This window comes from Callorhinchus milii, unplaced genomic scaffold (assembly GCF_018977255.1).
Source record: "Callorhinchus milii isolate IMCB2004 unplaced genomic scaffold, IMCB_Cmil_1.0 Scaffold20, whole genome shotgun sequence".
NCBI classification, from domain to species: domain Eukaryota; kingdom Metazoa; phylum Chordata; class Chondrichthyes; order Chimaeriformes; family Callorhinchidae; genus Callorhinchus; species Callorhinchus milii.
Window position 1 is genome coordinate 12318479 of NW_024704761.1, and position 12591 is coordinate 12331069.

At 44.1% G+C, this 12591-nt stretch overlaps 2 protein-coding genes across 2 annotated transcripts in view; one reads left to right on the top strand and one right to left on the bottom strand.

The window, feature by feature from the left end:
- Window positions 1-1530: 1530 nt before the first annotated feature.
- On the bottom strand, window positions 1531-2304 carry LOC103191200 (transmembrane protein 100). Its single transcript, XM_007912164.2, has one exon. It carries the CDS (start codon window positions 2302-2304, stop codon window positions 1924-1926), a length of 381 nt encoding a protein of 126 aa, XP_007910355.1. The 3' UTR covers window positions 1531-1923.
- Window positions 2305-12320: 10016 nt separating this feature from the next.
- The window catches only part of LOC103191444 (ankyrin repeat and fibronectin type-III domain-containing protein 1-like), a 42785-nt gene continuing 42514 nt past the window's right edge, over window positions 12321-12591 (top strand). The window contains exon 1 of the mRNA XM_042342575.1: window positions 12321-12589. The gene's annotated coding sequence lies outside the window, so the exon portion shown is untranslated. The remainder of the gene's footprint in view (window positions 12590-12591) is intronic.

Consider the following 12591-nt stretch of genomic DNA (forward strand, 5'->3'; position numbering starts at 1 on the left):
CAACACTTGTCAGTCCTCTTTCAGTATTATAGAGATATTGTAGCAGTACAGGAGGCTAAACTAATCCAAACTCATCCACTGGATCTGGCTATCACAAATATCTTGCCCATGGAGTTCAGTAGAGAACCCAGGTTAGTGATGTCAATATACAATACAAGGCTTAGAGTAAGCCAATCACTCTGTATAGTAATATTCACAGAATCATGTCTCCTTCCTGCACAGGTGACATTGCAGTGAACATTTTCCTGCCTTATACTGGCAACTGGTCTATATGTGGACTCGTCAATTGTTTTCATTGCAGAAAAGAAATCCATGGCTGAGTCTTATGGGTGAAAAGGATACAGAAGGCATTGCTTCCTAGCAATGAAACTTTTATTTAGTGAGACTGTGTACCGTTTAAATGGAAGCTATTTACAAAATACTAGTGGAGCAGAGAAACATCGATTCCCATTGCCCTTTGAGATACAGCAGTCTTGAACCTCACAGGTAAATATGATCAGACAGAGTGAGAGAGCGAGGAGCCACTCAAACAATATCCGCTGCTGCAAGTCTAAGAAATGCTTTATTTTATAGATGTATTTCTCATTTTCCTTTCTCACAAAAACACAGCCTACCGGGTCAATGTGTCACAGAATTGACAACAGTAAGTGATACTGTCAGTCTGGTAGTCACCTGGTCCTCAGTAATCCACTTTTTTTCTTAATTTAGTATGTTAAAAACAATCATCTAATTAGCATTTTTTTCCTAAAGATCTAGCTTGTTTGTTAGCTCGGGTCATGACCCAACTGTGCAGCGCCTTGGGACGTCCTCCTGACGTGAAAGGCGCTTTATAAATGGAATCTTGTTGTTGTTTGCTCTCTATACATTGTTTGCACTTTGTTTTCAGAAATAGTAAATTACCCATTTTGCGAATATCGCAAATTAACAAGCTTTCAATAATTGCAATTGGAAGTCAGAGTTAGCACATCCAGTCCCAAAGTCTCACCTTCACACAAACTAATTTAGCAAAATACAAAATATCTGCTGATGGGCAGGGCTTTGTAGAATGGAAAGAATAAAACTCACGCTTGCACACACATACACACCAACACACTTACCCATGCAGGAACACGCACATGCATGAACGAACACACAACTATAAATACAAATTAAGCACAACAAAAGCCAACAAGAAACGCATGAAAATAATTAGTAAAATGGATGATGGGCATGTGTAAGAAATAATCTACACTGAAGGTAGTACAAGGAACTATAAAATGTTTGACAATGCAACTAGACAAGTTCCTTTAAATGAAGATGATCCCGGGTTATTAAGTGATGACACAGACGTGAGGAAAGAATGGTTTAGGTTTGGATGGGTGGCCAGGTGGACCAGTGTCCAGTGCTGCCTGAAGCTGTGTTAGAAACTCTTACATCACAACTCACATTCACACCTTCACACGTATGTCAGAAACTCTGATTGACAAGCTGGAAGTGAAGAGATTCATGAGATTCGTCCAAATGCGGTAATGTTGCTGATGGGAGCAAGCAATGGCTCATACTCCAGAGTTGGTGCATCAATAAATTAGTACACAACAGGGTTCCTTCCTTCCAGACGCCCGAGTTCAGGTGCCCGTGCCCTCTCTTGGCGGCTCCAATGCTGAGACGATCAATAAACCTCCAATAGCTTCATCCAAGCAGCTCCAGATATCCCATCCACAGATAGTGGTCCATAGTGAATGTCGGGTCGGTCAAGACCAGATAGATAGATAGTTTTGTAGGTATAAGAATCAAAGATCAAGCGATGTTGAACGCATCCCATCAATCAGAGGACAGATGCGTTTGCTGCAGCCGTGAGCGCTGTGTGAGCGCTTAGGCTCTTTTTACACTTTCATTCTCCTTAGATTCGGGTGAAGTTCTTTCGAAAGTTTGAAGTGTGTTTTTCTAGACTAAGAGCCCTCTGTTCGCCATGAGTGCGGTCTGGCTTTCCCTGCGCTGAGCCTGCTTTCGGCACTGGCGGGTTCTCCAGCACACGGCGCTGGCCCCCAGCAGCAGCAGCCCGGAGCCGAGCAGCACCAGCCCGAGGATCGAGATGATGGAGCCGTGAGAGTTGAAGCTATAAGCGACGGCGGTGACCACCACTCCAGAGATCAGGATGACCAGCCCGAAGGGGATGGTGCAGCGGGAGCAGGAGGTCTCGGCGCCGCCAGTAGCTGCACTCAGCTGCCCCTGACTGGCGAGCAGTCGGGCTGCAGCGGGCACCGGGCAATCACAACCCTTCTCCGGGGCAATGGGAAGGGCTGAGACCCCCGACTCCTCAGTCATCTTGTCCCCGGCAGGTCCCCTCTGTCCCGCCCTTCTCGTTTATTTCTTCCCTTGAAATTATTTTCTCCTTTTATTCCGAAGCCTCAGTTTGCACAGAGCCAAACACCTGAATCAGACAGAAAATCGCAGTCAGTGTGAGTGTGTGTGTGTGTGTGTGTGTCCGGCCCCAGCAGCAAACAACCAAGGCCCATTACTGGGTATCGGACTGAGAGTCGGGTTACTGAATAATATTCATAGCACTAACTACATTTAGCAATATTATTTAAGAGACGATTTTAATATCGACACAATATACCATCAATATTATTTTAAAAATATCGTTATTATCTATTTTAAAGTCATTTATAGGTAATGGTGATCAATAATAGGCAAATAACGAGAATATTAAAATAACATTGAGTACAGCAACCCCTATACATTAGCTCTAACACCTTATGGCTGGTGAACAATGTTACTAATTTAAAACCGAAATAATTTATATTTAATACAAAAATTGATACGATTAATAACCCCAATAATATTCATAGCGATAATGATATTAGCCAAAGTAAACAGGTTGATAGCGTTATATCAGTAATAATATAATTGGTGTCTGTCATGACATTCGTAATTTTAAGAATAAGATTAGTAGCAATTAAATATCAATCAATTATTAACATCAATGGTCATATCAATAAATTCAGTAATAACGGGAATTAGAATAATTTCGGGAGAGGTTCGTAGAAATTGAGCAACAAAAAAAGCTATTAGATGTCAATTGTTGAAACATTTGCAATGTTTCAAATGAAAACTTTTTGCGACTGTGAGTGCGGACAGTGATCTCCTCTCCGCTGCCGACATTAACCGTCCTTTTGAGAAGCACTGTGACTGGAGGGCTCGTAAACCTGCACCAGCACTGTATTCTGCACAGGAAGACTATGGTGTCTGGGTTGCAATGCAGTGTCAGCTCTTACCTTGATGGGACCAAGTCTCTCTGCAATGTTGCTTTGCTGTCAGTTCCTGCAGCCACGGAAGCTGTGTGTTGCGCTGAGGGTGAAGAGACGCGGCTGAGCGCTTAACGCAACAGGCGCTCAGATTTGTTTCAGGTGCATTGAACCAGAGGAGAGCTCCTCGCCTCCCCTCTGAGCACAGGCACAGCCGCCCTCCGCACCGAGGAGTCTCAGTCAGTGCGGTGCGAGTGAGAGCGCACAGCGACCGCTGCACTGGCGCCTCGAACAACAGTGAGCAGTTGGGACGGCAGTCCCCAGAACTTGCTCTTTCCTTCATTGAGAATGCAAATATTTTACAACTATTTAATACACGTTTATTGTTATTTAAGATAAGATTCCGGTATTAATGCTGATTTTACAATATTGACCAATAGAAGAATCTTTTTCTGCACTCATGATCCTGGAGGTCAGTTCCACTGGGATTTGGAGTTAGGTTCCTGGGGTCTCAGGATAGAAGAGGAAAGTTCCGGGGTCATTAGTGATATCAGGGCAGAATTCCTAATCGCGGGCTTTCAAACCTTTCGCGCAGTCGGTGCCCAGAAGGGCATTAATATCACGTCTTTATTTACTCACCCAGCAAGAGGCTGGGATCATGGCTTCTCATCCACCCATACCATCAGAACTATCAATCTATACTGAACAATCACTGACACATACCCAGTCAGTCACTCAGTTACATCCATTTATCATACACACCACGTCCTGCAGATTGCTGTAACACTCAGGCAGAAAGAGACACGTACACACAATAAGACTTATGGAATCTCACATAACACACACATTCATCCACTTGACACGTATCCACTTATTTTCACTCACAGTCGTTGAATTACTTGCATTCACATAATCGCACACTCTCTTGCTGAGTCAGGCACAGACACGCAACATATTAAAGACACTTTTTTTTGAAAATATATATTTATAAATATAATATTTAGTGCAACAGAAATCCAAAACAAAAGGCACAAGCAGGACATACACTCACAGGGAAAAAAAAATCCACAAATCATGTAAACATAGCCATACAGTATATCCCATACGCACTAATATTAATTCACCATAGATACTCTGTCATCCTGTTTGACATGACAGGTAATTGCTGTTAAGTGTAGTGACTGTGTATCTGTAGACAATGATAAGAACCTATTTGTTCATCTCAAACTCCCGCAGGCAGCCATGAAGTGAATGATCAATTTAGCTGGAGGATACAATACAATACAAAATTACATTTGTAAAGCGCCTTTCACATAGGAAGGACTTCCCAAGGTGCTGAACAGTCAGGGATTAGGACCTGAGCGTGGTGGGGTGGGGCGCGGAGGTGGGAGGTTGGGATCAGGGAGGGTGGAGGGCAGAGAGGGAAGGAGGGTGGCCGAAAACACGGTCGAAACCCTTGAAGTGTGCCTTGAAGGAGGCAAGGGAGGGAGCAAGGCGAAGGTAAGGTGGGATAGAGTTTCAGAGGTTTGACAGCATCAGCATGTAAGGCTGCACTCTCCACCTCTCAAAGCCATCAGGAACCTCGGCGTTCTGTTCGACCCTGAGCTGTCCTTTCTTCCTCATATCTGCGCCACAACCGGCACCGCCTTCCATCTCCTCCGGAATATCGCCAGACTACGGCACTACCTCACCCCTCACGCGGCTGAAACTCTGGTCCACGCCTTTATCAGCTCAAGGCTGGACTATGGGAACTCTCTCCTCGCCGGCCTTCCCGGCCCTCCCTCCACACTGCAGGTCATTCAGAACTCTGCAGCTCATGTACTGTCCCGCACCAGACACCGCGCCCACATCACTCCCACCCTCACCCTCACCCTCGCCCTCGCTCGCCTCCACTGGCTCCCCATCCCCCAGAGGATCGATTTCAAGATCCTCATCCTCACTTACAAGGCCATGAATGTAGATAAATGAAATCTTGTTGTTGTTGTTGTTGTTGTTTGTTGACCAGGACAAAGTCCCTTTTCATATTGCGTCATAGGATCTTTAATATTCACGTGAACAGGTAGATGGAACCTAAGTTTAATGTCTCATTTGAAGATGGTAATTCTGACAATTCAGAGCATCCCAGAACTGTACTGGAATGTTAGCTCAAGTCCCTGACTCAGACAAGAGTCCTACCAGCTGAGCCAACCTAAACCTTATATTCAATATCAGTGCATATCAAAGTCACTTCACCCAGCAATGGGAGAATTTACCCCTTTAAAATTAAGATTCACATCAAACATTGAAACAGAAATTGTGTCCCAGCTTCTTAGCTCAGTGGTTAGAGCACTCGCTTTGCAAACGAGAGACCTGAGTTCAATTCCAGGCAGAGGGCGAAATCTTGGGCAAGTTTCCTTACTCCACACAGAGCCTAATAATAATCCCTCCAAAAAAAAAACAATGATAAAAAATTGGTCACTTTCAATCCATGACTGTTTGTGGGACATTGCTGTGCGCAATTGGCTGCCGCGTTCACCCACAAATATACAGTCAATGCACTTTACAGTATATTCTGTGAAGCGCTTTGGGACGTCCTCCCGACGTGAAAAGCACTATATCAAATGCAATGATTATTATTATTATTATCATCATTTACCTCTGTAGCTGACTGAGTCTTTGAAAATGAAGTGTTGAAACCAGTGACTTTTAGGATTGTATTTATCAGTGTGACAGGCTAAGAATGTATATGTCAAAATCTTGGAATCTTCACTCTTCACTCACACATTATAAGACAGAAAAGTAAACAGCAAATTGAGTACATTCTAAAAAGAGAGACATGATCAAAGAGACACGACTTCCAATATGCCATGCCTGAACTGGGAGAGCCGGTTGGACAGTGAAGAGGGGGCTTTACGCTGTTTATAATCTTTGATGCAGATGACTGAGAAGTACTGGATGGAAAATCTTTCCTTTTGATGACCTCAAAAGATTGCAAGAAATCATCTGCTGAGAGATTTAGAAAGTGCCATCTCCATTTTGTCTCCACAAAAGGTTTCTCCTCCCGCCCCCACACCGTCTTATGCAGTGTTCCTCAGGGCTCTGAACTTGGTCCTCTCCTCATCAACTTGCACATACTCCCTCTCGCTGACATCATCCGCAGACATGGGGTCAACCTGCACATGTATACGGATGATACCTAACGCTATCTCTCTGCCTCCACCCTTGACTTCAGGACAACTGCTGTCCTGACATAATGTTTGTCAGACATCAAGTCCTAGATGAGAACTAACTTTCTACAGTTGAACTTTAACAAGAATGAGGCGAACGTCAGCACCTCCACACCTCAGGCACTGGCAGCATCACCATCCATGGGTGCACACTCCACTTCACTGAGCCAGTCCAGAATCTAGACATCCTGTTTGACCCTCAACTGTCCTTTTACCCACACATCCATGCCTTCCCCCACCTCCGCAACATCACCCAGCTGTGAAACTGCCTCACCCCTCAAGCTGCTGAGACCCTCATTTACACTTTCATCTAGGCTGGACTACATCAACTCTCTGCTTGTCGACCTTCCCAATTCTTCCCTCCACAAACTGCAGATATTCCAGAACTCTGCAGCTTGTGTCCTCTCCTGCGCCAGGCTCCGTGACCCCATCATCCCCACCCTCGCCCAGCTTCACTGGCTCCCCATACCTCAGAGGATAGAGTTCAAAATCCTCATCCTTACCTGCAAGGCCCTCCATATCTTATAAGAAATTTCTTCCAAATTAGGTGAATTTAAGAATTTTCCACAATTCTGTGTAATCTACATTTTTAAGCCAAAATAGTCTTACAGGCTAAATCAAGGTGGAATTTGGGGCCTGGAGGACCCCAGGCGAGATTCTGGGAGGGAGTGGAGTGGTTGGGTGCTTCCCCTCCTGAGGCTTTGTCACAGAACTTCAGTTAAAAATCAGGAGGGAAAAAGCAATTTATAAAACTATGAGCCAAGGAGTCACTGGGTGGAACTTACATGTTTCCTGTAATAAAACCGGGAGTTACTGCAGAAATCCTCCTACATCAAACTCTCCACAATTCACTGCCGTTATACCTCCATCGTTACCTTTTTGATGTTAAAATTAAAGAACTTTACTCCAGATCAGCAGCACCCTTGTATCAGTTCTGCACCTTGTGTCCTAAATATCTTGCTTTGTGTCATCACTCCTACTCCAATCACCTGCCTGATTCCATTATTAGCTACCTGATTCCGTCCCCATATTACCTTCCCCCCGTGCCCCTGGTTTGCGAAGGGGTAAATCAGTCAGGGTTCCTTCACCTGATCTATAACCAGAGACCCTTTGCTGGAAGTTATGTGTATGAAGACATATGAGTTGAAGATCATGTTTGGCTATGGTGCCCCTTTGGTCAAATATCCCTGTAATAGAGTGGTGTGAAATTATATTTGGAGAATGGTCACTTGAACAAGAGAATGCCAGTGGAACTGTGGCCAATCATGAGTCCACACTGTTAGGAAAAGAAGAGGATAAAAGTAAATGTACCCTGGAAAATAGATGAAATAATTATTTTCTGTTGTGAGACCGAGTCAGATTCTCCAGTGAAGACAATTCTGTGTTGTCCACTTGTAACCAAGTGTTTCTTTAACATTGCCAGTAAAATCTTGCCGTTCGAATATTGATATCAGATGTGACTTGTGTGTCTCAGGAACCAGTGGCAGCGTGTTTCTCAGGCCCACTGTAGACATGTTTGAGGAGTTTGAGCTTGCTTTGTGCCTCTACTTTTTCCCACACTCTGTTTGCCTGATTGACTTGTCAAGAACCTCCTGCCCCATTAGATGCTGGAGCATGGAGCAGATGTTTCCTGCCAGAGACAGCTATGGCTTCCTTGTGCTGATCCATTGGAAGACACTGTGACTAGTGTTTATAAAACATCTGTTTGTGAGGTTGCTGAGAATCATAGTACACTCTTACTGAGCCCTGTGGAACAGTCAGGTAATGCAGCAATTAGGAGCACAAATTCACTTTCCTCTCCCTGGGGCAGGGGAACGCAATAGGGTGGGGAAAGTCGCAGCCCCAGGATGGACGGAATGTACTGAGGAAGAAGTGGTGATGAGTGTTAATCAACAATAACAACTGGCAAATGGAGTCAATAATAATTCTTACACTTATTATAGCGCCTATAACGCTGAAACACTTCTAGGATCTTCACAAGTAATTGCAATATTTATAGGCAAATACAATAGCTAATTTATCCACAGCAAATCTAACAAACGGCCATGTTCCCCAGGACATGGGAAAAACTGCCTTCTCTTTTTGAATAGTGCAATGAGATCTTTAACAACCATCTGAACTTAGCTTAATGTCTCATCTGAAGGACAGCCCTTCTGACAAGCTAGTGATCTTGTGTACTAATTTATTTTTGGACAAGGAGTCTACAAGAAGTGGGCCTCATTCCGTGTATGTGGGAAGGTGTGTGGAAGCAGGTAGGTGTGAATGAGAACTATAAGATCAAAACCAAAAACGCAAAGGTAGTTTAGTAGACTTACACAAAGTTATTAAGATTTACAAAGCCAAAATAAAAATGGTGGTTGATGCAGAATCCATAACAATTAGATAAATTAGACACCAATAACAAAAACAACTTTTATTTATATAACGTCCTTCACGCAGAATAGCGTCTTGGAGCTCTTAACAGTGTCGGAGCCTGATCCCGAGCCAGGGGAGGCAGGCGGTGACCATAAGCACAGTCAAAGAGGAAGGTCTGCAGGCATGATCTAAAAATAAGGAAGGGCGGGGCAAGGTGGAGGGAGTGAGTTCCTAATTTTCAGGGTGCCGTGGCTGAAAGCATGGTTGTTGACGGCAGAGCAGAGGGACGAGGGACTAGCAGGAGGTCGGAGCCAGCCATGAGGAGGCGACAGGTGCTGGAGTGGGGAGTAAACAGATTGGAGAGGTAGGGGAGGTGACAGGGCATGAAGGGATTTGTAGACAAGTGTGAGGATCTTGAAGTCGATCCATTCGTGATCAGGAGCCAGTGGAGCCGGGTGAGGACTGATGTGATAGGTTATGGAGTTTAGAACAGGTAAGTATATGGGCAGTGGAGTTTTGAATTAGTTGGATGTTGTGGATTGTGAAGCTGGGGAGACCAGCAAGGAGGACATTGAAATAGTCGAGGAGGGAGGTGACAAAAGCGTGGATGAGTGTTTTGGCTGCGTTGGGTGAGAAGTACAGTCGGGGTGGGGGGGATGGGGTGGGGTCAATGTGATGGAGGTGGAGGAAAGTGATCGTGGTCAGGGACCAGATGTGGGGGGTAGGAAGTACAGTTGAGGATCAAAGTCATCCGCCTAGGTGGCAAAAACAGTAGAGCAGATTAGTTTTTAGAAGGGGAGAGACTAGATAGTGTTAGTGTTCAGAGGGACTTGGGTGTCCTATAGAATCATAGAATCATACAGCACAAAAAGAGGCCATTCAGCCCATCGAGTTTGTACTGGCTCTTTGAAACGAGCAATGTAATGTCTGTCCCACTCCCCAGCCCTTTCCTCATAACCCCACAAACCCGTCCTCCTCAAATACCCATTCACGGCGTTTTTAAAAGTTGTTATTGAATCGGCCTCGACCACCCTTTTTGAGGTACCCCTGTACACCAGTCACAAAAAGTTAGTTTGCAGTTAGGAAGGCTAATGGTATGTTGGCATTTGTTGCAAAAGGGTTAGAATATAAGAGTAGGGAAGTCTTACTGCAACTGCACAGGGCCCCGGTGAGACTGCACCCAGAGTATTGTGTGCAGTTTTGGTCTCCTTATTTAAGAAAGGATGTACTCTCCTTGGAGGGGGTACAACGTAGATTGGCAAATAATCCTTGCATTTGATATAGCGCTTTTCACGTCGGAAGGACGTCCCAAAGCGCTTCACAGAACACACTGTAAAGTGAATTGACTGTATATTTGTGGGCAAACGCGGCAGCCAATTGCGCACAGCAATGTCCCACAAACAGTCGTAGATTGAAAATGACCAATTTATTATTGTTTTTGGTTTTGGAGGGATTATTATTAGGCTCTGTGTGGAGTAAGGAAACTTGCCCAAGGTTTCGCCCTCTGCCTGGAATTGAACTCAGGTCTCTCACTTGCAAAGCGAGTGCTCTAACCACTAAGCTACAGGACAGGAGTTTATGGAATTCTCTACCGCAAAGGGCTGTAGATGCTTAGTCCTTGAACATATTCAGGACTGAGATTGATAGATTTCTTGTGGATAGAGGGATTAAGGGATATGGGGATATGGTGGGCAGGTGGAGTTAGAATAGATCAGCCATGATCTTATTGAATGGTGGGGCAGGCTCGAGGGGCCGAATGGCCTCCTCCTGCTCCTAATTCTTATGTTCAAACCTGACGCCTAGATTATGCATAGTTTTGTTAACTCTTAGGGATAGGCTAGAAAAATTGAGGAGGTCAGAGCCGCAGGAGTGAAGATGTTGAAGGGAGCCCAGGAGTCTTGTTGACAAGGAAGTTTGTGCTCATCTAGCCTTGATATCTTACAAACAAGTTGCCAGAACATCAGCAGCTGAAGAAGTTGGGTGTCATCCACGTACATGTGGAAATTGACCTTGTGTCTGTGGATGACATCACCGAGATGGAGCATGTCAGTAAGGAAAAGAAGGGTTCAAGGATGGAACCTTGGGGTACCCCACAGGTTACTGGGCAGGGGCAGGAGGTAAAATTGTTTGCGGAGATGAAGTGATGTCAGTTGTTGACAAATATTTTTAAAGGGAAAGTGTAAAAGGGTGTGGGATAGGCTCGGAGAGTGGAACTAAATAGATAATACTTTTAGAGAGCCATCACAGGCACGATAGCCAAATTGCCTCTTTCTGTGTTGTAAAATCCTGCAAATCCCAACTCAGCGTTCATGGAATCCAGATTTAGGAGAAAGAAAAGGTGATGTATTTGTGCCCTCTGCTGTACAACATGGTATTAAGCAGCTTCCACATGACTAATGAAAAGCAGATCAGCTGGTAGTCAATACCAACACATGTCTATGTGGTTGTGGAACCGGCAATGGTCCAAACCTCCCACTCCCTGGAATTCCAACTCCTAACCTGAAACAGCTGCATGTTCAACAGGGCTTTCTTAGCAAACCCATGATTGGAATTGTGTAACCTAAAATGGAATTTCGGTTACAGGGCTCCACAGGGTTTCAATCAAAGATTATACATCGCAATTGGCTGCCGTGTTTCGCCCACAAAATATACAATCAATTCACTTTACAGTATATTCTGTACTTCGAAACGTCTTGAAGATGAGATAAGGCACTATATCAAATGCAAGGATTATTATTATTATTATTATCCTGGAATTAATGTCTGAATGTATTTATTAGAAGGATAAGGAATTCTTTAATATTTTAACCTATAAATTCACATCAATATAGATGTAGATGCAGTAATCTGAATATTAAAACTGATAATTCCCACAGCTCTTATTGCAACACTCTCTGATATGCCCAGGGGCATGACTATCAGGAGTAAACCTTCCTTGTACTTGTGAATGGAACATTTTTTGGTTTCTATGGGTTCTAATAATCTTGTATTTGGTATAGCGGCAATAACACATTCTAATGTGTATATGAATGCAAGTTGTTTTTGTACAATGTTGACGGTGTCTCAAAGTGTTTCATAAAGTTCTTGTAAAGTGTAGTGACTACATATTTGTAAGCAAATGCAGCAACCAGTTTGGGTATAGCAACATCCCACAAACAGCTATGAAGTGAATGATCAATTTTATCTGGAGGATTGTTGGCCAGGACGCCTGGAGAAACTCCCTTCTCTTTTCAAATCATGCTATGGGAGCTTTAATGTCCATCTGAACAGACAGTCAGGACCTCAGTCTCGTTCAAGGCAGTTGAAGGAAGAGGAGAAAAAGCAAACCAGTATGGGTTAGTGAAGTCTCTACTCTGAAGTAAAAATGCATTTGCTTAAATCGGGATTACTCCTGGAAACAACAGTTTGTCTTGGGCTCAGATGCTGAACGTCTGCTTTAGTCTCAGCATTTGCCATTTTTATTTCAGATTTTCAGCATTTTCTGATGATCAGACTCTGGCAGCGTTACATGTTGTTAATCGTGACTGCAGAGGAAGCTGAGTTTGCAGAAAAGAAAGATGCAGTCGGTCGCTTCGCCGCAAAAAATCATGATGCAATCGCACTTTAAATTGAAATCAATGTGTCAGGACCTCACACTGACTGACTGACTGACTGACTGACTGGCAGAAGGATGTAAAGAAAGCGCCGCTTTGCTCATTCAGTCTCTGTTAACCAACAAACTAAATGGAATTTCAGTGACAGTATTCCGGGGAAGAGCACAGGAGACGCGGTTGGGATTGAGTGTGTGGAGCAGCGGATACGGT

Excerpts from the sequence above, each read along its gene's own strand:
- LOC103191200 (XM_007912164.2), bottom strand. The coding sequence starts at position 2,304 with ATGACTGAGGAGTCGGGGGTCTCAGCCCTTCCCATTGCCCCGGAGAAG.